Source organism: Panthera uncia, chromosome C2, assembly GCF_023721935.1.
Source record: "Panthera uncia isolate 11264 chromosome C2, Puncia_PCG_1.0, whole genome shotgun sequence".
Taxonomy (NCBI): Eukaryota; Metazoa; Chordata; class Mammalia; order Carnivora; family Felidae; genus Panthera; species Panthera uncia.
In genome coordinates, this window is record NC_064810.1 from 82,117,452 (window position 1) to 82,145,135 (window position 27,684).

Sequence of the window (27,684 nt, forward strand, 5' to 3'; positions counted from 1 at the left end):
AAAGAGAGAGAGATGGCCCAGGAGAGAACCTGTGACAGTAACACACACTACAGGTATGCTTAATGGTCTAGGAAGACTTCACTTAAACCAACTAGTTTGAGCCTCACAATAATCCTAGAAGGTCCACAATGGTATTCAGTGCTGTTATCCTCATTTACTCATCCAGTCATCTGTTCATCCAATTCATATGAACACTTCTCATGCATAGGCACTGGTGGTAAAAAAAAAAAAAAAAAAAAAATGCACACAATTCCCACGTTGAAGTTACTTTTAATCTTGTGGGAGAGATTCACAGTCAATAAATAAACCAATAAATAAACATATAATCAGGGCTATCATTGTGCTGGTACACACTGTCTGGCCAGGCTTACTGTTAAATATGTTAATACCATCCCCTTATCCCCTTACATAATTACAGGTTGTGATTAGTCCAGTGCAGGCAATGAATATAACACTGTGATGTGGAATTGTGGGGTGGGGAGCTATTTTATGTAAGGATGACAGGGAAGACTCTGAAGAGCTAGCATTTAAGCCAAACTATGAAGGATAGCCCACCAAATACATCAGAGCAATTAGGGCTTAATTTTCTTTCCTGGTTGAGAAAGCCTGGGCCATTCAAAAGGTTAAGCAAACAATAGGAACCAGACAGAAACTGATCTATATTTACAAAAACTGGCAACAAGGGGTGCTGGGGTTAAGCACCCAACTCCTGGTTTCAGCTCAGGTCATGATCTTACAGTTCATGAGTTCGAACCCTGCATCGGGCTCCCCGTTGGCAGTACGGAGCCTGCTGAGCCTGCTTGGGATTCTCTCCCCCCCCCACCCTTTCTCTCTGTCCTTCCATCCCCCAAAATAAATATACTTAAAAATTGGCAACAAAAGCAAAAATGGAAGGGAAATGAATCTCCTATCATTGGAGGGAATCATGCTTACATTGGATGAACACATGGCAAATTCGTAGGTACAATTCACACATCAGATTAAGGTTTGGACTAGATGATTGTTAAAACTCCTTTCAAACCTGGGATTGTATGATTGTGTGTAAATAAGCATGTTTGGAAAAAATAAAAAAAATCATATTTATCTTTAAAAGATTTCAGGGATGCCTCTTGGTTTCAACTCACGTCATGATCTCACAGTTCGTGAGTTCAAGCTCTTCATTGGGCTCTTCACTGACAGTGTGGAGTCTGCTTGGTATTCTCCCTCTCTGTTCCTCCCCTGCTCAATCTGTATCTCTCTCTCAAAAATTAAAAAATAGGGGCGCCTGGGTGGCTCAGTTGGTTAAGCGTCCAACTTCAACTCAGGTCATGATCTTACAGTTCGTGGGTTCAAGCCCTGCGTCAGGCTCTGTGCTGACAGCTCAGAGCCTGGAGCTTGCTTCAGATTTTGTGTCTCCTTCTCTCTCTGCCTCTCCCCCTGCTCATGCTCTCTGTCTCTCTCTCTCTCTTTCTCTCAAAAAATAAACATTAAAATTAAAAAAAAATTTTTTTAATGTTTTTATTTATTTTTGAGACAGAGAGAGACAGGGCATGAGCAGGGGCGGGGCAGAGAGAGAGGGAGACACAGAATCCGAAGCAGGCTCCAGGCTCTGAGCTGTCAGCACAGAGCCCGACGTGGGGCTCGAACTCACACACCACGAGATCATGACCTGAGCTGAAGTCGGACGCTCAACCGACTGAGCCACCCAGGCGCCCCTAAAATTTTTTAAAAAATAAATAAATAGTGGGTGATGGGCATGGAGGAGGGCATCTGTTGGGATGAGCACTGGGTGTTGTATGGAAACCAATTTGACAACAAATTATATAAAGAAATAAAAATAAAAATAAAAAAAATAAATAATAAACTTAGAAAAGAATTCAAGGTAGAACTACCATGTGATCCAACAGTTACATTTCTGAGTATATGGATGTGAAGGCAACAGAGTCACTATCCCAAAGAGAAAAGTAAGTAAATAAATAAATAAAAGTGTTAATTTGTAGTGAAGAAACATTAAAATGCGGGTGGGGGAGGGACTCACTAATGTGAGCTATGAGTGTGGTAACACTTTTGTTTCCTAATTTGCAGTGATTTTGCATTATGGCAGTCAAATAAGAGCTAAAGTGTTCCCAGAAACTTCGGACTATCAGCCTACAACCGCAACAACAGTGCAGGCCATAGCAAAACCTTTCCTACAACCAACTAACCAAGTACCTCCCAAAACTTCAGCAGTAAGATCAACAGATCGTCATGTCACCTCTCAGAGAGCTGCCACAACCTCCAGCTCTGAACCCCCAATCACACACACAACAATAAGAACTCTAGGAACAACTTCCTTGGAAACTATAAACAGTACCCCATCTACCAGCACCACAGTCCACACCTTAGTCACAACCCCGGCCACACCCAATAACTCACACACAGCTGCTCCAGGCACTGAGGCCTCCATTGGCTCCAGGGCAGCGCCAAGTTCACTGCCAACCACCATCACCCCACCAGCCCATACAACAGGAAACAGCCCCACAACTAGGAAAACCACCCAACCCAGTAACCAGAACACCCTTCCAGCAATGTTGTCCACCTCACCACATAACAGCACAACCAGTCAGAAGTCTACTCAACCCATGCACACCTCAGGAGCCACCACAGCTGCACACAATACCACCCAAACAGCCTCACCTGCCACCATGGCTCCTGGGCCCACTCTGGCACCTCAGCCTTCATCAGCCAAGACCGGAATTTATCAAGTTCTGAATGGAAGCAGGCTCTGTATCAAAGCAGAGATGGGGATAGAGCTAACGGTTCAAGACACAGAGTCGGTAAGTTGGTGCCATAGGACTGTAACACTATCTTCAAAAAGTTTGAATGCAGTGTGTCTTGGTAAGAATAAACATCCCCCTGCATCTTGTGTCATATTTTAATGAAACAAATAGCTGCAGACTCCTCTTTCTCCAAGGTGCTCCATTAAAAGGTGAATGGGTGCCTGGGTTTTTGGGGTGCCTGGGTGGCTCAGTCGGTTGAGCGACTGACTCTTGATTTCCTCCTGGGTCGTGATCCCACAGTTCATGAATTCAAGCCCCGCGCCGGGCTTTGGGCTGGCAATAGGGTGCCTGCTTGGGATTTTCTCTGTTCCCCCCCTCACCCTCTCTCTTTCTCTCTCTCTCTCTCAAAATAAATGAATAAACCTCATATATTAAAAAACAGTGAATCTGTTTTAGAATACATATAAAAACAGAAACCAATAGTGACTGGATAGAAGAAGGCACACATCCAAATTGTAACTATGCAAACCTCTCAGTTTTAGCCAACATGGGCAGAGTGTTGGGGTAAGTTCAGTGTTGAGCCCAACCTGGCCTTACACCTCCTGATGACTTCAAGCCTCGGCAACTTTCCTGTGAAGTGAGAGATTTGGATTAGTCTCCATGTTTCTAGCCAACTGTGACATTAGTATCAAAATTCCAGATAAAAAAGATTAGAAGGAGTGGGGATAGGGCTGAGATTATTTGCTTTACTGAAGAAATCACCATTAAAGCAATACTTTCTTTTTTGCACAGGTTTTATAAAACTTCCACATTCAGGTTTTCATTTGAAACTGAAGTATATTAGACAGCAAACACTTTCTTGTAGTACCTTTTAACATATTTAACAACAATCAAATTCCATGTGGTATATTGGGAATAGACTGGCTATAAATTATCTATCAAGGAACGCTTTCTGTAGGAGAACTCCTTTAAAAACTCTTTTGAACATAAAGCAGTTTGGAAATGATAGGAGTTTTCTGGGGACTTTGAAACTTTCAAGTGAACATAAACTAGACTTGAGTTTCAGATTCACTTACTAGCCTTTGCGCCTGGTTCCCTAGCTAGAATTTTCTTCTTCATTTCATTGATCTGATCTATTTTATTTGGTTTAGGTTTTTTCAACTCAGAGATACTTCAACATCGACCCCAATGCAACGGAGTCCTCTGGGAACTGTGGCTCTCGAAAATCCAACCTTCTCTTGAATTTCCACGGTGGATTTGTGAATCTCACATTTACGAAGGTGAGGGCTGAGCTCCTTCATACCAAATGGCTCTAGCATTGCTTTCCCTTTCTTTCACCCTGGGGCCCAGTGGTGCAACCGCACACTTCACTTTCAGCTCCAAAGGAAGTAGATCTCAGAGCCTTTTGAGATATTCCCTGATAAGAGTGAGGGGTATGGAGATGGAGAAGAGGGAAGTGTCAACATCTTATGTTTGCCTCCTTCCCCCTTCAGCCTCCTCTGTGCAGTCCAAGAAGGGCTTCAATGCCTCTTAGGGGAGGCTTGGCTTTGGGGAATCCAGCCACAGGTGCCCTTTACAAACTACCCAAAGGAGGAAGCTGTACAGATCAACAGACTCATAGAAATTCCCAGTGGGCACACAGAAACAGAATTATTCTAAAACCACGATCAAATGTCACAGTGGGTTCTTTCCAACTGCAGCAGGCAAGATTTAGGTACTAACCTGGCACTGGGTTTCCCAGACCATATTATGAAAAGGGTAGACAACAGAGTGGAGTAGAAATACTATGGATGTGAGGTCAGAGAGTCTTGGGTACAAATTTGACTCTGTCACTCGCTCACCTTGTGACATTAAGCAGGCAACTTAACTTGTCTAAACTTTATTTTCACATTTGAAAAGTGGGGGAAAGGAATTAAAGATCACCTCTGTAAAGAGCATTGTCCAATACTTGGAAAGCAGATGTTCAATAGCCAGAAGCTATGATTACAATGACTGAAGTAGGCAAATGTCTTGGGGATACAATGATGGTCATCGCACTCTCAAAGGAGAGACTTGCCCCTGCTTCTCTCAAAGTGTCATTCAAACAGGCCAAGCAAGAGCCTGGGAGGAGGTGCTAAGAAAACCCTTGCTGCTGAGACTTGGTGTGGGCCTCCTTCTTAGCTATCAAATGTGACCCCTGAAATTAGAGGGGTATTGGGTAGGAGATCTTGCGGAGGAATGAGTGTAGGCTTTGACCTGAAACAAGTCAAGATTGGCTCTCAGCCACATGATCTTGGACTAGTTGGGGCATGTTTTCTCATCTATAAAATGGAAATAATTACACCTCCTTAGTGGGATCCTTGGGAGAATCAGAAATGGTAATGTGTAAATTGTCTAGCACAGTGCTTGGTACATAACAAAGTTCAATAAAGGGCTGTTGTTGTTGATGATGTTAAGTTGGCGTCAAAAGCTTTATCCTCCATTATCCTCCATGTACATACTTTTCTCCATAGGAAGAGATGCACTTGAGAAGCCAAGGGGTTCCTTTCAATACCAAATGGTAAAAACATACTCTCTCACACCAGAAGAACATTCAGGGAAGAATCCGTGCTCTACTCTGGGACAACTGAGGTTAAACCTTCAGAGGGGTCAGGAATTCTTTTAAAGTCATTTCAGCAAAAGGGCAGAGGATACAAGCACAAGCACTTATGCTTTAGCTCAAGGCTTGATTCCGCCCAGACTACTGCATGTGTGACTGATTGTCTGAGGGAAAGCATTAGAAAACTCCAGTGTTTGTAGCACTCAGTGGCCACTGCCTTAGACAGGCCATCAAGCAGGGGTTTCTTTGGCACCTTGTAATGTCTCTTTTTGCTCCTTTTTTCTGTCTCCTGATGTCCTCTATGCCTGCCTTTCTAATGCTTTGGGACTGGACTCTGATCAAACTCCACCCGAGTGTTGAGCCTCTGCCTTTCTGGAAATCTCTATGCCTCCAGAGGTGTGGACAGGAAATGAATATAGAGATAGAGCTGGAAGGACCAGCAGTGCGTTTCTCCCTCCACCCATCTCTGGAAGGAGCAAGGAAAACCCCTATCCAAGGCCCCAAGTTGGCAATAGCTGCTTTGCCAGAGTCCCTCCAACCAAATTCATTTTATTCATTTCATTCCCCAGCACCAATTTCTTAAGCAGCTGACCTTAGCTCTATAATAAGAGGAGCAAAGAGGCTTATAGAAAGTAAAGTCCCACCAGCCTTAGTCCTTCAGGAGAATTTCTGCATTTTAGAACAGAACTTGTTTAAGCCACTCGTAGCCACAAATTCAAGGATCACAGGTGCTAAACATAGAACTTAATGAGAGAATAGGCTAGGAAGAATTTTTTTCCATGAAACAGGCAGTCTTTATTTTTTTATTTTCTCGCATTTGACAAAGACTTCACTTTCCCATGAAGTCTGCATAAGGAAAATGTCGGAGTAATGAGATGACAGAGGCAAGCCTCGGGAGTGAGGTGACAAAAGGGAGAGGTAGAGAGTGCCATCTTCCCCAGAGGGGCCGCCACTCCTCAGCTCTGCCTGGTGGTGCCAGTGGCTGGGCTGGCACCTCTCCCTGGGGACTGTCACTGTCTTTTATGGTGGACATTCATTCTGGATGGTCGGGTCTACATTCTAAGTGGCTTCTGCCTTGCTATACCAGTTGTTGAATAGCTTACATACCATTTCCCTCAGGAGGTAATGAGAAACCAGTGTCATCAGATCTTCTGATTGTTCAAGACAAGGCAGAAATCCAGACTCTTTTATTTTTAAATGTTGGCAGCACACTTTTTGAAAACTTGAACAATGCTGGCCAAACGGAACACAGTTGTAAGCCAAATTTGGCCTGCGGATGCTCTGCCCTAACATGTGGACTGTGTGAAATGCATTTAGGCAGGAAGGCCATCTAGATTCTTCCACGAGAGAAATGGCCTCAACAATTCTGTTGGCCACTTTTCAAACATTGCTACCTTCTAGACCAGTGCTTCTCAACAGCGGCAGTATTAACATTTGGGGCCAGATAAGTCTGTGGTGGGGGCTGTCTTGTGCCTTGGTGGGATACTGAACAGTCTCCCTGGCCTCTACCTACTGAATGCCAGTAGCAACACCCAGCCCCATTTGTGACAACCCCAAATAACTCTAGACATTGCCAAATGTCCCCTGGAGGAAAAATCACGCCTGGTCGAGAACCACTGCTCTAGAGAAAAAGAGAGCCTTGGAAAATAGTTTATGTTCATTGTAACATAATAAAAGTTATAAATGAGAACCAAGTTGTAGAATGGCAAATGGATGCTGGTGAGCAAGGCTGAATTAACAGCCTGAGTTTACTGAGCACCTACTTTGTCCTGAACACAGAACCAGACATTATAGGAGAAAATAAAAGAAATACAGGCTATAGTTGCAGGTTTCAAAACATGTAAGATAATTCATAAGTTTTTAAATTGAAACACTGCCAATGACAGAAATGTAAAGAAAATTCTGTATCCTGAACTGTCCCTTGATGTTGTTCAATTGGGACTTAAATTATCCATGTCATTTCTACATGACCATGAACAAGTCTCTACCTCTCTTTCTGAGCCTGTTTCCTCCTATGTAAGATGGGGCCAACGAGTCCTATTTTGTTGGGCTGCTGTGAAGTTGAACGAGGTTAATATATGTGACAGTGCTGAGGGTGGCATCTGGCCCATAGTGGGGTAGGAGAGGTGGGTTTCCTTTCGCATTTCATTGTTTAAAGAACTGAAAACCTTTCCATGTCAGTGTCTCATTTGATTAAGGCGACAAAGCTGAAAGTTGTTCAGACCCTTCAGGTGCAAGGTAAATATACCTCCCTTCCCCCACTCCCCACAACTTCCTTCCTGTTAGGATAAGTTTGTCTTAGAACATCTTTCAGTAACTTTGTGTAGAGTTTATTTTTCCGTGCTCGACACTGTCCCCTTCTCATCCACCTGGTGGGCAGGGCAGCTCAAGGCTTCCAGCCCTGACTTGGAAGTGGGACATGGGAGAAATCAGTGGCCTGGGGCAGGGGTACTGAGTCAGGGAGTGTTTTGCCAGCCAAGGTCTGGAAAGTGAATGCTGTCCGCCACCCTGGTGTATACCCAGAGCCTTGCAGGGGCATTGGGAGCCCTATTAACTTACAAACTCCTGAGAACTGTTATCAGGGTTCAAATGCTAATACCCTCAGAATGCACTATTTAGAACTTCCCAAGAATGCTGTACTATTTCATGCCCTATTTTCCCTTATGCTTTTCCCTCTGCCTGGAATGCCCCTACCATCCCTCAGGCCCTTTTGCATTCATGCTTTAAGATGGCTCAGATATCTTCACCCTATGAAATCTCCTCACCCCCCCAGCCCCCACCTCCATCCCAGACAAAACTGGGAGACTTTCTTCTTTTGGTTTCCTGACCCTTCATTGGTTGTTCCCTGACCTCCATTAATGCACTTGTTGCACATTTTACTGTCTTGAAGGCATGTCTGTGATTATTCACAGTGCTCAGCCCTGACTTTATATATAGTATGTCTTTAGCAAATGTTTGATGAGGAAATAAATCAATAAAGGGGTGAATCTAAATTTCACAAAGACTCTGGGCCAAGCTGCCAAAAAGTAGATCAGCAGCTCCAAAGAAACAGCCTCTTTCGCTTCCTTTTGCTGTATACAGAGCAAAGGTTTCTTGATGTAGTCACAACAATGCTGAGCAAAAAAGGTCTGATCAATGTTGAAGACAAAATCCACATCCTGAATATCTGTGACTATGAAACTCCTACAGTGCATTTTGCTGAAGTTAAGGAGAGGACCCAGAGCCTCAAGGTCATTGATATACTGCCTTCCTGAGCAAGTTGATTGGCTAGCTTGCTCTGGACCTGGTCCTTTGCTAAGGAGGATGTTTAGGTCCCTTGAGGAATCAGGACCTCTCTAATGAGATATTGCAGAGCTCTTAGATACTGGCAATGAGGAGCCACTGTGTCAGCATCCCATTTGTTGAAGGGTGAAATGGGACTTTTGTAAGTGATCCATTCAAATGGACACACTGTAAGTACTGAAGTACCACATTTAGCTGTTAGGAGTCCTTAGCCCCCTTTTGTCAATGCTGATGGATACACAAAAGATTTTCACTTTGTTTTCAAGAATCCAGCATGGTTGATATTTGTCACTCTCCAACCTGAACCCCAAATGCAAAAAAAAAAAAAAAAAAAAAAAACCATCTGGCAGAGAATCACTTTGTGGCCATCAAAGGAGAAAGCAGATACTATGAAGTGCATGATGTATATGATGTATAACTTGTAATTTCCCCTGGACTTTGGGTTAAGTCTGCCATCTGCTTGAAGTTCCCAAGCCCTCCAGCCCCTCCTCTGTACCCACCTGACTCCCATTCCCCAGAGCTGAGGCTTCAGCTGTTTCTTTAATCAGTAGTACTGTCGAAGCTCACCTCACTTGCTTGTTCTCTATCTGTGGTAGATCTGAGATCTAGGAAATAGACAAAAAATGCTCATTGGAGCGCTATGAAAGAGGTTTACTAAGAAGGGGCAATTGAATTTATTATTACCATTGTGAATAACACTGGTTACATTTTTTATTGTTTATTTATTTGTGGGTGAGGGTGGGGGAGGGACAGAGAGGGAGAGAGAGAATCCCAAAGCAGGCTCCGCACTGCCAATGCAGAGCTTGACATGGGGCTTGATCTCATGAATCATGAGATCATGACCTGAGCTGAAATCAGGAGTCGGACACTTAACCAACTGAGCCACCTAGGCGCTCCTACACTGGTTAAAATTCGTGTGAAGACTCTGTGGTACATTTTTTACATGGATTCTTTCATTTAATCTTCACATCAAACTAAGAGGTAAATCTTGCTATAATTTTCCTCATCCTTCTGGATAAATAAAAAAAAATTTTTTGGAATGTTCACAAAGATTTGACAATTCAAGTAGCTACATGGGAACAAAAAATATTTTTAAATTAGTATTTAAAAATTATTAGCAAAGCTTTGTTCTCCTAAATAGGAGGTTAACCACTCTCTTTATAATGTTTCATTACCAACTGATTTGTTCTGCAACCTTGTTTTTCATTGATGGTGGGCACCAGGAGTTGACAAGCTGTGGCCCCCAGACCAAATTCAGGCTGCCACCAAAAAAATTTATAGTCTCCAGCCTAAGAATGGCTGTTACATTTTTCAATGGCTTGGGCAGGGGGAGGAGAATATTGCATAGCACATAAAAATCATATGAAATTCAAATTTCAGTGTCTATAAATGAAGTTCATTCGAACGTGGCCACACTCGCTTGTTTATGTGTTGTCTGTGGCTGCTTCTGGGCTACGGTAGTGGAATTGAGTGTCAGCTACACAGAACCGTGAAGTCTAAAATATTTACTGACTGGCTTTTTACATAAAAAAGAAAAAAAAAACAACAAAAAACTTGCCAACCCTTTATATAAAATAAACTTCAGGGGGACCTGCTGGCTCAGTTGGTTGGGTAAGCACCGGACTTCAGCTCAGGTCATAATCTCACGGTTCATGGATTTGAGCCCCACGTCAATCTCTGTGCTGACAGCTCAGAGCCTGGAGCCTGCTTCAGATTCTGTGTCTCCCTCTCTCTTTGCCCCTCCCCAACTCGTGCTCTGTCTTCCTCTCAAAAATAAATAAACATTAAAAAAATTTTTTAATAAACTTCAGCCCCACTACCGTTCAAATTATGCTAAATTCTGAACTTCTGAATCTAAAAATAAGTGCTTTGCTCTAGTTTAAATAAAAGACAATTTGGGGGCACATGGCTGGCTCAGTTGGTGGAGTATATTAACTCTTGATCTTGAGGTTGTGAGTTCAAGCCACGTATTGGATGTAGAGATTACTTTTAAAAAAAGACAATTTTATTTTCTTTAAGAACATCCTGTGACACCACAACTGTACAGAAAAAGTGGGCACAATTGTCTAGATAAGACTCATTTGGTATCAGTAGGATAAATTTTATAAAACTAGGAATCTCAAGGATACTAAACATCCTTCTGCCCTTTTGTTTACATGAATTCACCTAACAAATGCTTTTCCTTTATCATAACAATAGACATCAGCTCAGGCCTAGGAAACATTTGGCTAATTTTGACTCAGTCAAAATGGAAGGAAACCTGGATACCAGCTCCAGACTGTCCTGTTACATCATTAAGGTGAACTTAACAGTGAATGTGAGCACTCTGCCATCTGCTCTGGAAGATCTCACTTTTGGCATTAGCCCTATAGAGCTGGGGAGCAGGAATGGCTCCTCCTGTCAGGGCTGGCTTCATGAGCATGTGACCTGTGCAGTCAGCCGGGCCCCTGCTTGGCTTAAGATTTGCTGTCACCTCCTAAAATTCTTAAATGATTTTTGAACAAGAGATCCTACATTTCCATTTTTTACTAGGCCCCACAAACTGTGTAGCTGGTCCTACTTCCAATAGATGGCTAAATATGGACACCTGCATTTCAGGGAATGTGAAAGAAAATTCTTGCACAACGAATTTTTTTTGTCTAAACCCACATATCCCACAGAGGAAAATGTAGGGCAGGATCCTGTAGACCAGATTTTGTTTTGTCTTGCCTACAAAGAATGTGAATTAGAGGTAGATGCCTAACTCCTCTGAGCCTCTTTGTTCTCAGCTGCCAAATGGGTTGATAATATTTATTCTCTCTCAGGGGGGTGTTGTGAGGCTCAAAGGAGGCAATGTAGATGAAAGCATGCACTTAGTAAACTGTGAAGCTTTTATAGAAATACAGAGCTTTTCCTAATGTGAGAATAGATCAAGCAGATGCCACAGGAAGGGGAAGATTCCAGGAGGTCTCCTGTGGACCTCAGAGCTGGCCTCATCACTGTTCTCTTACTGTTCCTTAAAGCAATCTCACACTGCCACCTAAGCAATTTCAAAAAACAAAGTTATGCTCATGTCAATGTTCTGCTTAAATCTCTTCAAAGGATCCTTTCTGATCTTAGGATAGGGTAGGGATCTTGTAACAGTGACTTTGAGCCCTCAATTACAGGTCTCTTATATGCTAAAAAGGACCCCAAATAAAGAATAACCTGAGTAGTGGTTTGTGAAAGTGACCCAAGAAGGGCCCGGGTCACAGATGTTTTTCTCTAAAACAAATGGACGGTTCAAGCACATTGTTTACCTTGCCTTTGAGACCTAAGACTGAGTATGTAGAAGGAAGGAACCAGGTCTTCTCCTCCTCCTCTTCCTCCTCCTCCTCCTTCTTCTTCTTCTTCTTCTTCTTCTTCTTCTTCTTCTTCTTCTTCTTCTCCTCCTCCTCCTTCTTCTTCTTCTTCTTCTTCTTCTTCTTCTTCTTCTCCTTCTATGACCTAGAACAATTCCTGGTGTGGAGTGGATATAAGAGGAATTAAACACTAGACTTGGAGACAAGAAGCTTGGGGTCATATCTTCCCCTGCCACCCATTAGGGCTGTGACCTTGAGCATGTCAGTGAGCCTTTATTTCTTCTCATAGTTGTTGTGAGGATTAAATAAGGCATGGCATAGAAGTGTCTGCTCCAGTGCCTGGCATAAGGTAAGAAGCCAGTATGTGGTAGGTGTTGTTCGATGAATTATAGGATCTAGAGTTGAATGTGTCAATAGCAGCTAGCTTACCTTACTAAAACAGTTTGTATTTCTGGAAGCCTTATATTGTATAGGGAATCATCATTTCATCTACAAATAATACACAAATGGACTGTAATATAGTCAAGATTATTATTACTAATTTCTTTAATGACTAGACTTGGAACTTCTAAAGGTAACTCCATTTTGGATTCTGATTTTGGTTGCTCACTCTTACTCATGGACAGTTTTCTAATGAATGTTTACAAATAATAACTGTAAATCACCTATTTTAAATTCCCCCTCCAAAAAATAAAAAAAATAAAAAATAAGAAAACTCAAAACCTCCTTTTTAAACTTACCCTTTCATATCTCAGTTCAATTCCCTTTAATGTCATACCTTTAGTCTCTCAGGAGATTATAGGGCTATTTTGTAATGGTTCATTTTGTTTTTGAACAATTCCTAAATAAATGTGGAACATTGCCTTATGTTTCTGAACATGGTCACTTGGGGTCTTCTTCTAGAGAACACCCAGTGATCTCAGAGGAGATCATTTTTTTTCCAGAATCACTCATGGTGGCCCTATCTAGCCATTTTGGAGACATGAACCCTTTAATCTATTTAAAGCAATTGATACTCTCCCCAGGAAAATGCACGTAAAATTTTGCACACCCAAAGAGTTTATGAGCCCCATGAAGTCTACCCATGGTAGTCTTTAAGATGAGTGGTCTCAGTTTGAATCTCTACCCTAAGATATTAATTACTAGTAAAAGCTTACTGCATACCCCTCCAACCTCTCCATCTTCCAGATGTGTATGTATTTTAACAAGAAGAAACTTGGTCCAACTGAAGGGACTCTGGGCTGGTGGAATTTGAATTTTAGGCTATAGCAGCAAGTATGAAGTACAGACATTTGGGGGCAAGGGTAAGCCATTACTTATTATTTATATTTTGAATAGTTTTTTTGAAGTTTTTTTGAAGTTTTCAAACACAATTATGGCTCCATACCAACATACCCCCAAATCCCCATATCCAGGATTTAATAGTTAAAGTTTGTAAACCAGGATCGTAAACATAAAAACAGATTGCCCAAAGGTTGACACACTGCTGTTTTACAGGATGAAAACTCCTATTATATCAGTGAAGTGAGAGCCTATTTGACAGTCTCAAATCCAGGTAAGTAGTCAGAGAAGGCTATTCCACCAGCTCTGGTGCTGTGCTTCTGGTTCACTCATTTTTCAGTCCATTGAGTTTACTAATCTTTGATGCTGCTTTGGAGAAATAGACTAAAGCAGTAACCAGGTGAACTTACTACATCTTTGTTTGCTTCAGTTTGCTCATCTGCTCACGAAGGAGGTTGGACTAAATTATGTCAGATATCATTAAAGCAGAGATCATTAAAGCAACAATAAAGAGTTTAGTGACTTTTGGACAGATTTGCTATTGATGGTGCAGTTTTTTCTATACTCTTGAAATTATGTATTTATTCTACAAAAATGTAGTTAGTGCCAGCTGGGTGCCAAGCCCTCTAATAGGCAGTAGAAATCCATTTATCCAAACATATAGTCCCTGCTGTCATGGAACTTACATTCTAGAAGTGAGGAAAGGAACATAAAAAGATCATTAAATTATAATAGTTAAGTAGCATTAAGTTCTATGAGCAAACACAAGCAGGTCCTTGTGGAGCGGACTGGAAAGATATTTTAAGTGAGACCTTTAGGAAGCCCTCTAAGAAGGAAGGCCTCTCTGAAGAGGTGAGGTTTGAGCAGAGAGATACCTCATCTGGGGGCATCTGGGCCTGGGGAAGCTTTTTTCCGGTGGCGGGAACAACAGATACACAAGTCCTAAGGAATGAAGTTGCTCATGTGTTCAGGGGTCAGCAAGAGAGTGAGCAAAGCAGCAGAGAAGATCTGTGGGGCATCCAGGCCAGAGCATGTAGGTCTTGTGGGTAGGGCAAGGTAAGGACTTTGAATTTTAGTCTAAAGTGTAAAAGGATGTCATTGGAGGGTTTGGTATAGAAAAATGATATATCATGGTTTATATTTATAAAGATTCAGTCCAGTTGCTACATAGAGAATTTCCCTCAGTGGGGTCATTCGAGAGAACTCCTACAGTGTTCGTGTCTAGAAAGGTAATGCTCCCAGTCAAGTTGGGGGAATTGCTCAGAGGGATCAGACGTTTCTCTGGAAAGCCCAGACTTAGATAACAAACCACTGTTAAGCACCTCTTAGGTGCCAGGTACTGTAAAAACAGTTTTCATGTCTGTTTTCTCCTTTTTAAACTTCTATCTTTTGACTGGCTTAAACTTATCTTATTAAGGAGCTTATACTAAAGAAACTTGCCAGGAAATGAAAATGTGGAGAAATGTCTATCTAGAATAGTAGATATATGATACTGATATTGTTCAAGAGGATGTTGTCAATGATTATTGGTTAAAAGTAAGTAAGATGTCATAGTTGACAACTCACTTTCACATAGTAACTCACGTAGACAAGTAAACTCATATAGGCTGGGGAATAAATATTATGAATGCTAACATAAATTAGCTAATGTTATCACTAGGCATGGACCAAATTTTAGCCAGGAATAAGGTAGTGATGTCTCAAGAAGCAAGGGAAGGATAAGTCAGACCAGAAGCTAAGTTAGAAGCTGAGAAAGGGGATAAAAGAATTCTAGGTCCCAATAATCCAGGCTCAGCAGTAGTAGCAGGAGCTATAGTAGTCACAATAATGACAATTTGCACATCAGTGGTGATGGTGATGGTATTAGTAACAGTAGTCAGTTGTACTTACAGAGGTAGTGACTGTTGTAATGTTATTGGGAGTGATAGCAGCAGCAGTAGTAGTAGTAGACAATTACCCTGGGGTATAACACATGGTATAGTAGTACACATGGATAATTCAGTACATCATGTAGGACATTTGCATGTGCCAATGAAGAGTCTACAGTAAATAGTACAGTAATGGCAGGAGACAGCAATCGGGTAGTGGTTAAGATAAAAAGCTCTAGAGGGGTACCTGGGTGGCTCAGTGGGTTGAGCATCTGACTGTTGATTTGGGTTCAGATCATGGTCCCAGGGTTGTGGGATCAAGCCCCACATCAGGCTCCGCACTGGGCATGGAATCTGCTTAAGATTCTCTCTATCCCTATCCCTGTGCCCCTCTCCCCTGCTCATGCTCTCTCTCCCTCTCTCTTAAAAAAAAAAAAAAAAAAAGATAGCAAGCTCTACAATCAGATTGCTTGAGTCCAAATTCCACTTACTAATTGTAGAATCTTAGGCAAATGTTTTCAATTCTCCAACTCTCCATTTCCTTGTCCGTAAAATGGAGAAAGTAGAACCAGTCTCAAATGGTTGTTATGAGAATTAAACAGGAAGGTACACGTAGAGTACCTGCACAGCACCCGGCACATAGCAAGCAGACCCTTAATGTGGGATGTTACCTTAGGCACAGGCAACACATCCACAGAGACAGAAAAGGAGGGAGACTTTCAAGCTCCCTCATTAACAGCCCATGGGTATTCCCTGCAGGCACAACTTTGGTGAATTCACAAGCTCCCTTATTAATAGCCCATGGGTATTCCTTGGAGGCACACTTGGGTGAATTCACTAAGGTCCATAGTCTGGTCCTCAATCATGAGAGCTGTCAGCACCCCCTTATGTATTGTCTGTTTCTTCAAGGAGGCTGATGTTAAACCAAGGTCATGAAATTGATGCATAAAATCAGAATGCAAATTTGTGCATTTTTCATGCAACTGTTTCTTACACCGTCATGCCAAGGGGACTAGATAGTTGGGTCCTCTGGCCAGTGAACTTTCTCCCATTCAAGAAGCCAAAGTATAATCAGAAGGGTGTTTGATGAATGTAAAATTAGAGCAAATGGAGTTAATTATATGATTAAAATGTTTAGCCCCATCCACCTTGAAGCGGGCGTACCTGTCAGGAAACAAACAGGGCCAGTCCTTAAGCAGAACATTCTCTCCCCAGCAGCACTTAAATGGGCAGAGATGGGCCTCTCCCTTCTCTGTTTCCATGTGGATGGATGTAACAACCCTTCCTAATGATGGGATTAGCCTGTCCTCTTGCTGTATTAATATAATCTAGTAATATGTAAACGCTCCACTTGGAGACTTTGGATGTCTATTCTGATTCATTAAGGGTTCATGTGACTGTCACAGAGATCGATCTTCTCTTGTTTCTGAAGTTTTTCTGGGCACTTCTCTGTAGTCCCCAAACACTGACAATAGTCCCCACCACTGCCCCCAATGACTTAAAACAACTGAAGAAAAAGTCCTAAAAGTTCTCATTTCAATGTTGTCACATTCTAATTCATGTGACTTTGCCCCCACATGCTACAGAATACAGGAAGAAGTCCCCAAGAGCAGAAGAGTGGTTTTTCATGAGGACAGGGCAGAACCCCTGAAAGCCATATGTAAATGAAGGCCATTTAACTATACATGGGCCACCCAGTAACCGCTGGAACTCATTGGATATATGCCAAGATTCTGATGTGTCTATAATTCATCTTTGTGTTTTCAGAGAAAATTTACCAAGGAATGAAAAGTGCTATGGTGATGTTTGAGACTGTGGTTGGGCATTCCTTCAAGTGTGTGAGTGAGCAGAGCATCCAGCTGTCAACCCAGCTTCAACTGAAAACAATGAATGTCCAATTTCAAGCCTTTGATTTTGAAGACGACCAATTTGGAAATGGTAAGTTAAATCTTCATCATGTCACAAACATAAACTTCAGAGACCCAGGGATAGTATCAAGTTGTTTTTTGTGTGTGCAGTTGTCAAAGGGACAAGAATCACATGAGCTTCCTAGAATAGTATGATTCTATTAAGCTTTTAGGGCCAAGTTCCCCTCCTGCCATTCCTCTGAGTCAACCAACCTCAAAATCAGACACCTTAACCCACCCTTGTCCTCCCACAGCAGGATATGTTCTCTTTATATGACTAAAACATGTATTCTGACTCCTCCAACACACACACACACACACACACACACACTCACTGACTGAATCAAAAAGTCAGAAAATACCACCTACAACTTCCTCTTTACAAGCTACTGAGTACTAGTTAACTCAGGTATTTTGAGAGACTTTAAAGATCCTGAGTATTAGTAATATCTAAAATTCAAGATTTCAGAATAGATTCTTTCCCACTTGCAGAGGGAAAAGAGAAAGATGGAATATTTCAAGATAGAAATATACTCTGTTGGGCACCCTGTTTTCAATTATGAACTCAGTTCTCCTGACTAGAGCTTCCTTGTAGCTGGTCTTAGTTCCCATGCAACTTCTGCTTTGAGTTTTAACCACCACAGAGGGAAGCAGGTCCTAGGAAGAAGGCCAGGGACAGACCAGGCTGACTTTCTGAAAAAGTCCTTTTTTTCCCCGCTGGGAAAATGGGTTACAAGGATTTCTACATATGTGCAGGAATTGAATTTCAGTTTCTAAAACATTCCTTTCATAATAACTAATGACGTTATGACTACCTCTCAGTTTTCATAAACAGATTTAGCTGGAAGATTAGCTGTAACTTAAATTTCTGTAATGTGAATCCAACTTCTCTTTGAGTTCCATTATAAAATTGAAGATGTGCCTACAAAACACTTCTGACATACTTGCTGGGAAGCATTGAGCAGAAGAAGGAATAAAGTGTGGCTTGCCTCAGATCCCCTAATTTCTGTAGGTTTTGTCTGAGTCTTAAAATCTCTGCCTCCATTTTGGACCTTTACCACAGCACCAAGATAAAAATAGTAATATTTCTTAGTAGGTTGGCCCCACTCTGTCATCTTATCCGAAAACTTCCAATCTGGGGAAACTTAAAAATTCATAATGAGGATTTGAAAAGCCTCTGTTATTAATCATGTGACCTTAAATGAGGTACGCATTTGCTCTTCCTCCGGCTCAGAACCTCTGTGAAGCAGGAAGTGAGCAGGTGTATGAAACCTGGTAGTGGCAGAGATGAGAAATAACACCTTTCAGCAACATACACCTGACTTCTATTAGCAGTGCCCAAAGGGAGATGTAGAAAACTATCTTTTCATTTTTCCCCCTCCTTCCCTCACCCTCTCATCCAATTCTCAGCCTCCCACATTCTCAACCCATTTTAGGGAACTAAAATCCCAGAGCCTGAAAATGATTTCTCCAGCCCCAGACTGTCCGGCAGCCACTGTAAGAAGCAGCGTTTGAATAGAAAACTTTGGCCATGCAATTTGACACAGGTCCCTGTTTCCAGAGTTGGGAAACATGACCCCAGAACTTACTGTGGCTTACAGTTCTGATCCTGACTCTCTAGACCAAACCAAGATTTCCCAAAGTTGGATCTGCCTCCCAGCTGCATCGGAATTTCCTGGACCCCACCTCCAATCCATCAAAACTAATTTCCAGGATGTGGGGACTGGGTATCTGCAGTTTAATTTAGTCCTTAAGTGATCACAAACACTGCACATTTCAGATCATTGCGCTGACCCTATCTTCCTCGTTTTCACCTGTGTGTCTGAGGCAGCAGGTGGGAAGCCCAGCAGCTCTGTCTCTCTCTGGGTTTCCTTCTCTGTCAGGCTGAGGCAGGCAGGGGCAGTATCACTTCCCAGCATTGTGGCCAGCCTGTAACACCTGTTACTCTGACTTCAATTGCAGCGGATGAATGCTTCAGTGACAGAAACAGGAGAGAAATCCCTGTGGCCGTGGGCCTGAGTATCGCAGGACTGCTTGTCGTTTTGCTAACAGCATGCCTGGTGGCCAGAAAGAGGCCCAGTAGAGGATATGAACGCGTGTAAAGCCCCACCTTCTTCAAAGTGTGCAAGGTTAAGGCCTTGGGAATTCTGGCTTCATATTCAGCCTGAAGTGAAGGAATCAGTTCTAGTAGCCTATCCCACCCTTCCAATCTTATTAGGAAACCCAATTTTCCCCCAGGGGCCATCTGAAGGCTAATTAAAATGTAGCCACCACTTTCTCCTGTTGGCATAGGGAGGCTGTGCCATGGGCTTGAATTCCATCTTCCACACCTGGTAATAGAGGGCTGGCTTTGAGAATTAGGGATAAGAAGTAGGGACATGCTTGGGAGAGGGAGAGAGCAAATACCTAAAGGGAGAATTGTAGAACAACATTTTCAAACAGCACTGATTTTTCTTACACATTTTGAAGAGTCTCAATATCTAGTTAAAATGTATATATTACCTCTTTAAAAACCAATCCATTTCAAAATAGATTCTAAAGTCATTTAAAGCTCCTGAATTGTGCCCAATTCCTGATTTACTTGAATTACAGAATGGTGTTAATAGACTATTATTTTTAAAAAGACATTCTAGGGGCGCCTGGGTGGCTTGGTCAGTTGAGCGTCCGACTTCGGCTCAGGTCATGATCTCACGGTCCGTGAGTTTGAGCCCCGCATCGGGCTCTGTGCTGACAGCTCAGAGCCTGGAGCCTGTTTCAGATTCTGTGTCTCCCTCTCTCTCTGCTCCTCCCCTGTTCATGCTCTGTCTCTCTCTGTCTCAAAAATAAATAAACGTTAAAAAAAAAATTTAAAAAGACATTCTATGCTATTATAATGTGTTATTAGTAAAAAAAAAAAAAAAAAAAAAACAAACTAGATAGCTTCCCAACATTTCATTTTTTTAAAATGTTTATTTTTTAAGAGAGAGCGTGCGAAACACGGAAGGTGCGGGGGGGGGGGGGGGGGGGCAGGTGGCAGAGGATCCAAAGTGGGCTCTGCACTGACAGCACAGAGCCCAATGTGGGGCTCGAACTCATGAACCTTGAGATCATGACCTGAGGGGAAGTCGAATGCTCAACTGATGGAGACATTCAAGTGTCCCCCAACATTTCATTTTTTTTTTTATTTTATTTTTTTTAATTTTTTTATTTTTTTTATTTAATATATGAAATTTACTGTCAAATTGGTTTCCATACAACACCCAGTGCTCATCCCAAAAGGTGCCCTCCTCAATACCCATCACCCACCCTGCCCTCCCTCCCACCCCCCCATCAACCCTCAGTTTGTTCTCAGTTTTTAACAGTCTCCTATGCTTTGGCTCTCTCACACTCTAGCCTCTTTTTTTTTTTTCCTTCCCCTCCCCCATGGGTTTCTGTTACGTTTCTCAGGATCCACATAAGAGTGAAACCATATGGTATCTGTCTTTCTCTGTATGGCTTATTTCACTTAGCATCACACTCTCCAGTTCCATCCATGTTGCTACAAAAGGCCATATTTCATTTTTTCTCATTGCCACGTAGTATTCCATTGTGTATATAAACCACAATTTCTTTATCCATTCATCAGTTGATGGACATTTAGGCTCTTTCCATAATTTGGCTATTGTTGAGAGTGCCGCTATAAACATTGGGGTACAGGTGCCCCTATGCATCAGTACTCCTGTATCCCTTGGATAAATTCCTAGCAGTGCTATTGCTGGGTCATAGGGTAGGTCTATTTTTAATTTTCTGAGGAACCTCCACACTGCTTTCCAGAGCGGCTGCACCAATTTGCATTCCCACCAACAGTGCAAGAGGGTTCCTGTTTCTCCACATCCTCTCCAGCATCTATAGTCTCCTGATTTCTTCATTTTGGCCACTCTGACTGGCGTGAGGTGATATCTGAGTGTGGTTTTGATTTGTATTTCCCTGATAAGGAGCGACGTTGAACATCTTTTCATGTGCCTGTTGGCCATCCGGATGTCTTCTTTAGAGAAGTGTCTATTCATGTTTTCTGCCCATTTCTTCACTGGGTTATTTGTTTTTCGGGTGTGGAGTTTGATGAGCTCTTTATAGATTTTGGATACTAGCCCTTTGTCCGATGTGTCATTTGCAAATATCTTTTCCCATTCCGTTGGTTGCCTTTTAGTTTTGTTGGTTGTTTCCTTTGCTGTGCAGAAGCTTTTTATCTTCATAAGGTCCCAGTAATTCACTTTTGCTTTTAATTCCCTTGCCTTTGGGGATGTGCCGAGTAAGAGATTGCTACGGCTGAGGTCAGAGAGGTCTTTTCCTGCTTTCTCCTCTAAGGTTTTGATGGTTTCCTGTCTCACATTCAGGTCCTTTATCCATTTTGAGTTTATTTTTGTGAATGGTGTGAGAAAGTGGTCTAGTTTCAACCTTCTGCATGTTGCTGTCCAGTTCTCCCAGCACCATTTGTTAAAGAGACTGTCTTTTTTCCATTGGATGTTCTTTCCTGCTTTGTCAAAGATGAGTTGGCCATACGTTTGTGGGTCTAGTTCTGGGGTTTCTATTCTATTCCATTGGTCTATGTGTCTGTTTTTATGCCAATACCATGCTGACTTGATGATGACAGCTTTGTAGTAGAGGCTAAAGTCTGGGATTGTGATGCCTCCTGCTTTGGTCTTCTTCTTCAAAATTACTTTGGCTATTCGGGGCCTTTTGTGGTTCCATATGAATTTTAGGATTGCTTGTTCTAGTTTCGAGAAGAATGCTGGTGCAATTTTGATTGGGATTGCATTGAATGTGTAGATAGCTTTGGGTAGTATTGACATTTTGACAATATTTATTCTTCCAATCCATGAGCAGGGAATGTCTTTCCATTTCTTTATATCTTCTTCAATTACCTGCATAAGCTTTCTATAGTTTTCAGCATACAGATCTTTTACATCTTTGGTTAGATTTATTCCTAGGTATTTTATGCTTCTTGGTGCAATTGTGAATGGGATCAGTTTCTTCATTTGTCTTTCTGTTGCTTCATTGTTAGTGTATAAGAATGCAACTGATTTCTGCACATTGATTTTGTATCCTGCAACTTTGCTGAATTCATGTATCAGTTCTAGCAGACTTTTGGTGGAGTCTATCGGATTTTCCATGTATAATATCATGTCATCTGCAAAAAGCGAAAGCTTGACTTCGTCTTTGCCAATTTTGATGCCTTTGATTTCCTTTTGTTGTCTGATTGCTGATGCTAGATCTTCCAGCACTATATTAAACAACAGCGGTGACAGTGGGCATCCCTGTCGTGTTCCTGATCTCAGGGAAAAAGCTCTCAGTTTTTCCCCGTTGAGGATGATGTTAGCTGTGGGCTTTTCATAAATGGCCTTTATGATCTTTAAGTATGTTCCTTCTATCCCGACTTTCTCAAGGGTTTTTATTAAGAAAGGGTGCTGGATTTTGTCAAAGGCCTTTTCTGCATCGATTGACAGGATCATATGGTTCTTCTCTTTTTTTTTGTTAATGTGATGTATCACGTTGATCGATTTGCGAATGTTGAACCAGCCCTGCATCCCAGGAATGAATCCCACTTGATCATGGTGAATAATTCTTTTTATATGCTGTTGAATTCGATTTGCTAGTATCTTATTAAGAATTTTTGCATCCATATTCATCAGGGATATTGGCCTGTAGTTCTCTTTTTTTACTGGGTCTCTGTCTGGTTTAGGAATCAAAGTAATACTGGCTTCATAGAATGAGTCTGGAAGTTTTCCTTCCCTTTCTATTTCTTGGAATAGCTTGAGAAGGATAGGTATTATCTCTGCTTTAAATGTCTGGTAGAACTCCCCTGGGAAGCCATCTGGTCCTGGACTCTTATTTGTTGGGAGATTTTTGATAACCGATTCAATTTCTTCGCTGGTTATGGGTCTGTTCAAGCTTTCTATTTCCTCCTGATTGAGTTTTGGAAGAGTGTGGGTGTTTAGAAATTTGTCCATTTCTTCCAGGTTGTCCAATTTGCTGGCATATAATTTTTCATAGTATTCCCTGATAATTGTTTGTATCTCTGAGGGATTGGTTGTAATCATTCCATTTTCATTCATGATTTTATCTATTTGGGTCATCTCCCTTTTCTTTTTGAGAAGCCTGGCTAGAGGTTTGTCAATTTTGTTTATTTTTTCAAAAAACCAACTCTTGGTTTCGTTGATCTGCTCTACAGTTTTTTTAGATTCTATATTGTTTATTTCTGCTCTGATCTTTATTATTTCTCTTCTTCTGCTGGGTTTAGGCTGCCTTTGCTGTTCTGCTTCTATTTCCTTTAGGTGTGCTGTTAGATTTTGTATTTGGGATTTTTCTTGTTTCTTGAGATAGGCCTGGATTGCAATGTATTTTCCTCTCAGGACTGCCTTCGCTGCATCCCAAAGCGTTTGGATTGTTGTATTTTCATTTTCGTTTGTTTCCATGTATATTTTAATTTCTTCTCTAATTGCCTGGTTGACCCACTCATTCGTTAGTAGGGTGTTCTTTAACCTCCATGCTTTTGGAGGTTTTCCAGACTTTTTCCTGTGGTTGATTTCAAGCTTCATAGCATTGTGGTCTGAAAGTATGCATGGTATAATTTCAATTCTTGTAAACTTATGAAGGGCTGTTTTGTGACCCAGTATATGATCTATCTTGGAGAATGTTCCATGTGCACTCGAGAAGAAAGTATATTCTGTTGCTTTGGGATGCAGAGTTCTAAATATATCTGTCAAGTCCATCTGATCCAATGTATCATTCAGGGCCCTTGTTTCTTTATTGACTGTGTGTCTAGATGATCTATCCATTTCTGTAAGTGGGGTGTTAAAGTCCCCTGCAATGACCACATTCTTATCAATAAGGTTGCTTATGTTTATGAGTAATTGTTTTATATATCTGGGGGCTCGGGTATTTGGCGCATAGACATTTATAATAGTTAGCTCTTCCTGGTGGATAGACCCTGTGATTATTATATAATGCCCTTCTTCATCTCTTGTTACAGCCTTTAATTTAAAGTCTAGTTTGTCTGATATAAGTATGGCTACTCCAGCTTTCTTTTGGCTTCCAGGAGCATGATAAATAGTTCTCCATCCCCTCACTCTCAATCTAAAGGTGTCCTCAGATCTAAAGTGAGTCTCTTGTAGACAGCAAATAGATGGGTCTTGTTTTTTTATCCATTCTGATACCCTATGTCTTTTAGTTGGCGCATTTAATCCATTTACATTCAGTGTTATTATAGAAAGATATGGGTTTAGAGTCATTGTGATGTCTGTATGTTTTATGCTTGTAGTGATGTCTCTGGTACTTTGTCTCACAGGATCCCCCTTAGGATCTCTTGTAGGGCTGGTTTCGTGGTGACAAATTCCTTCAGTTTTTGTTTGTTTGGGAAGACCTTTATCTCTCCTTCTATTCTAAATGACAGACTTGCTGGATAAAGGATTCTCGGCTGCATATTTTTTCTGTTTAGCACACTGTAGGTATCGTGCCAAGCCTTTCTGGCCTGCCAAGTTTCAAAGGAGAGATCAGTCACGAGTCTTATAGGTCTCCCTTTATAAGTGAGGGCACGTTTATCCCTTGCTGCTTTCAGAATTTTCTCTTTATCCTTGTATTTTGCCAGTTTCACTATGATATGTCGTGCAGAAGATCGATTCAAGTTACGTCTGAAGGGAGTTCTCTGTGCCTCTTGGATTTCAATGCCTTTTTCCTTCCCCAGTTCAGGGAAGTTCTCAGCTATAATTTGTTCAAGTACCCCTTCAGCACCTTTCCCTCTCTCTTCCTCCTCTGGGATACCAATTATGCGTATATTATTTTTTTTTAGTGTATCACTTAGTTCTCTAATTTTCCCCTCATACTCCTGGATTTTTTTATCTCTCTTTCTTTCAGCTTCCTCTTTCTCCATAACTTTATCTTCTAGTTCACCTATTCTCTCCTCTGCCTCTTCAAGCCGAGCCATCGTGGATTCCATTTTGTTTTGCATTTCGTTTAAAGCGTTTTTCAACTCCTCGTGACTGTTCCTTAGTCCCTCGATCTTTGTGGCAAGAGATTCTCTGCTGTCCTGTATACTGTTTTCAAGCCCAGCGATTAATTTTATGACTATTATTCTAAATTCACTTTCTGTTATATTATTTAAATCCTTTTTGATCAGTTCATTAGCTGTTGTTATTTCCTGGAGATTCTTCTGAGGGGAATTCTTCCGTTTGGTCATTTTGGAGAGTCCCTTGCGTGGTGAGGACCTGCAGTGCACTTCCCCTGTGCTGTGGTGTATAACTGGAGTTGGTGGGCGGGGCCGCAGTCCGACCTGATGTCTGCCCCCAGCCCACTGCTGGGGCCACAGTCAGAGTGGTGTGTGCCTTCTCTTCCCCTCTCCTAGGGGCGGGATTCACTGTGGGGTGGCGTGTCCCGTCTGGGCTACTCGCACACTGCCAGGCTTGTGTTGCTGGGGATCTGGCGTATTAGCTGGGGTGGGTAGGCAAGGTGCACGGGGGCTGGAGGGGCAGGCTTAGCTGGCTTCTCCTTAGGTGATCCACTCCAGGAGGAGCCCTGTGGCAGCGGGAGGGAGTCAGATCCGCTGCCGGAGGTTTGGCTCCGCAGAAGCACAGAGTTGGGTGTTTGTGCGGAGCGAGCAAGTTCCCTGGCAGGAACTGGTTCCCTTTGGGATTTTGGCTGGGGGATGGGCGGGGGAGATGGCGCTGGCGCCTTTGTTCCCCGCCAAGCTGAGCTCTGCCGTCCGGGGGCTCAGCAGCTCTCCCTCCCTTTGTCCTCCAGCCTTCCCGCTTTCCGAGCAGAGCTGTTAACTTATGACCTCCCAAACGCTAAGTCGCGCTTGCTGTTGGAACACAGTCTGTCAGGCCCCTCCGCTTTTGCCAGCCAGACTCGGGGGCTCTGCTTGGCTGGCGAGCCGCCCCTCCGCCCCGGCTCCCTCCAGCCAGTCCGTGGAGCGCGCACCGCCTCGCCGCCCTTCCTACCCTCTTCCGTGGGCCTCTAGTCTGCGCTTGACTCCGGAGACTCCCTTCTGCTAATCCTCTGGCGGTTTTCTGGGTTCTTTAGGCAGGTGTAGGTGGAATCTAAGTGATCGGCAGGACGCGTTGTGAGCCCCGCGTCCTCCTACGCCGCCATCTTCCCCTCAACATTTCATTTTTTAAAAATAGAAAGGACATATCAAAGATCTTGCCAAACGAAAGAAGATCCAAATTCTTCACCTTCATTTGTTGTCTGCCTTCTTAACGCTTTTTTTCTCTGCTTTGTCTTTATTTTCTTTGATTCTAGTCTATACTTGTACATTTGTTAATTTGGGCCACAGTAGGGAGGGGATGCAGGCTAAGCATCAAAAATGATCAGGAATGGCAAGCAGAACAGGTAGATCTACGCCAGATTATCACACACTTTTCCTTTTAAGCAAAGCTTTACCAAGAACATCATAAACCAGGAGGTTCCTGACCGGACGGGGAAGAAAAAGTCTATCAAATATGGCTTGGAATGTTACTTGTGCTTTTCTATTACATTGTTTAAATGGGAGAATCTAGGTTTTCATTCCAGAGACAAGGGGGAGGAATGGGCTTCTGGATGTTTTCAACTGCTTTTCCTAACAGGTAGTTTTGTTTTTCTGTATTTGCCAGAGGTGCCATTCATTGTTTTGAACAGGAAGTGTATGAAGGTTGGCAACAGCTGTATAACCACTGTTTACCTAGGGCATGTACTGGCTTTCCCTGGAAGGATTTTAGCTGTCTCCACTTTCTCAGAAGTGAGGGTGGGGAGGGCAGAGGTTCAAGAGAGCTTCAAGAGCCCCTGACGACGTTTACAGTGTCAGGACATTCCTGTTTCCTTCTTATAACAGTTGATGTTGATGAAAATCTGGGATGGGAGGACCTGGTGTTTCCCAAAGTAACTGTTTTACCAGCGAGGGCTTGCCTTTGGAGAGATGCTCTCTCTCTCCATCTCCAGCCGGTCCCTCCAGCAGGCATCAACAAGTACCCCGTTCCTGACTCCCGTACTTGAAAGGTTCTATACTGCAGAGCACAAGCTGCTTATTCACCATGCTCCTCACCATCCTGTAGAATGACTAAAGGAACGTTCCTCTTCTAGTGTGTGGACATTTCCCCCACAGCACACGGGAAAGAAGCGGAATTAAAATCAAGGAGAGGGGGATAAGGCGGTTCACTTAAGTTCAATTTTCCTTTCTACCATCTTCGGTGAGTTCTTTAGAGTGGCTGCTGCTTTAGAGTCCTGTTGTGTACCCCCTCACACACACCCGCCAATTATCTTTTAATTTACCGTGAACTAACATTCTAGTAAGCAAAAAGAGCAAAGCTGTCCTTTGAAAGACTGCTAAATAAAGCCCGGATGCGTTCCGGCCTCTCAGTTCTGCCCACTTTCTGCGTGAGTTCCGGGGAGGGTCTCGGATTGAGAATGCGGCCAGCTACCTGTTGGAAAGAGGCTCTTTCTCCGCCCCTGGATCCCTCTGGAGCTGCCTCCGAGTCTGCCTATTGCGGCTGCAGGTCCAGGGGCCCGAGGCTTCCTTGCAGAGCGCTGCTTGTCGCTTTCTGGCGTCCGGGCAGGAGGCTGCTATGCGCACCCCGGGAAGCCCTGCCGGGGCGGGGGGTGGGGGGGCGGGACGGGGCTGGCAGGCGCTTGACCCTTGCCTTTAGTGAGTGTACCTGCTGCTTGCCTGTCCGGCGAGTTTCAACTCCATTTTCTCTTCTGCTGAGGATAGGGCATCCTGAATTC

General features: G+C 42.7%; 1 protein-coding gene across 3 annotated transcripts in view; it reads left to right on the forward strand.

Moving 5' to 3' along the window:
- The window catches only part of LAMP3 (lysosomal associated membrane protein 3), a 42,648-nt gene that overhangs the window by 5,673 nt on the left and 9,291 nt on the right, over positions 1-27,684 (forward strand). The window contains exons 2-6 of one of the 3 annotated variants that reach the window (XM_049628508.1): positions 2,065-2,795; positions 3,890-4,018; positions 13,416-13,473; positions 16,835-17,005; positions 18,937-19,822. In XM_049628508.1, the coding sequence (XP_049484465.1) occupies positions 2,065-2,795; positions 3,890-4,018; positions 13,416-13,473; positions 16,835-17,005; positions 18,937-19,076 (1,229 nt within the window). In that variant the 3' untranslated portion in view covers positions 19,077-19,822. Of the gene's footprint in view, positions 1-2,064; positions 2,796-3,889; positions 4,019-13,415; positions 13,474-16,834; positions 17,006-18,936; positions 19,823-27,042; positions 27,313-27,684 lie in introns of those variants that run through there. The other 2 variants (XM_049628510.1, XM_049628509.1) reach the window with 2 other exon arrangements.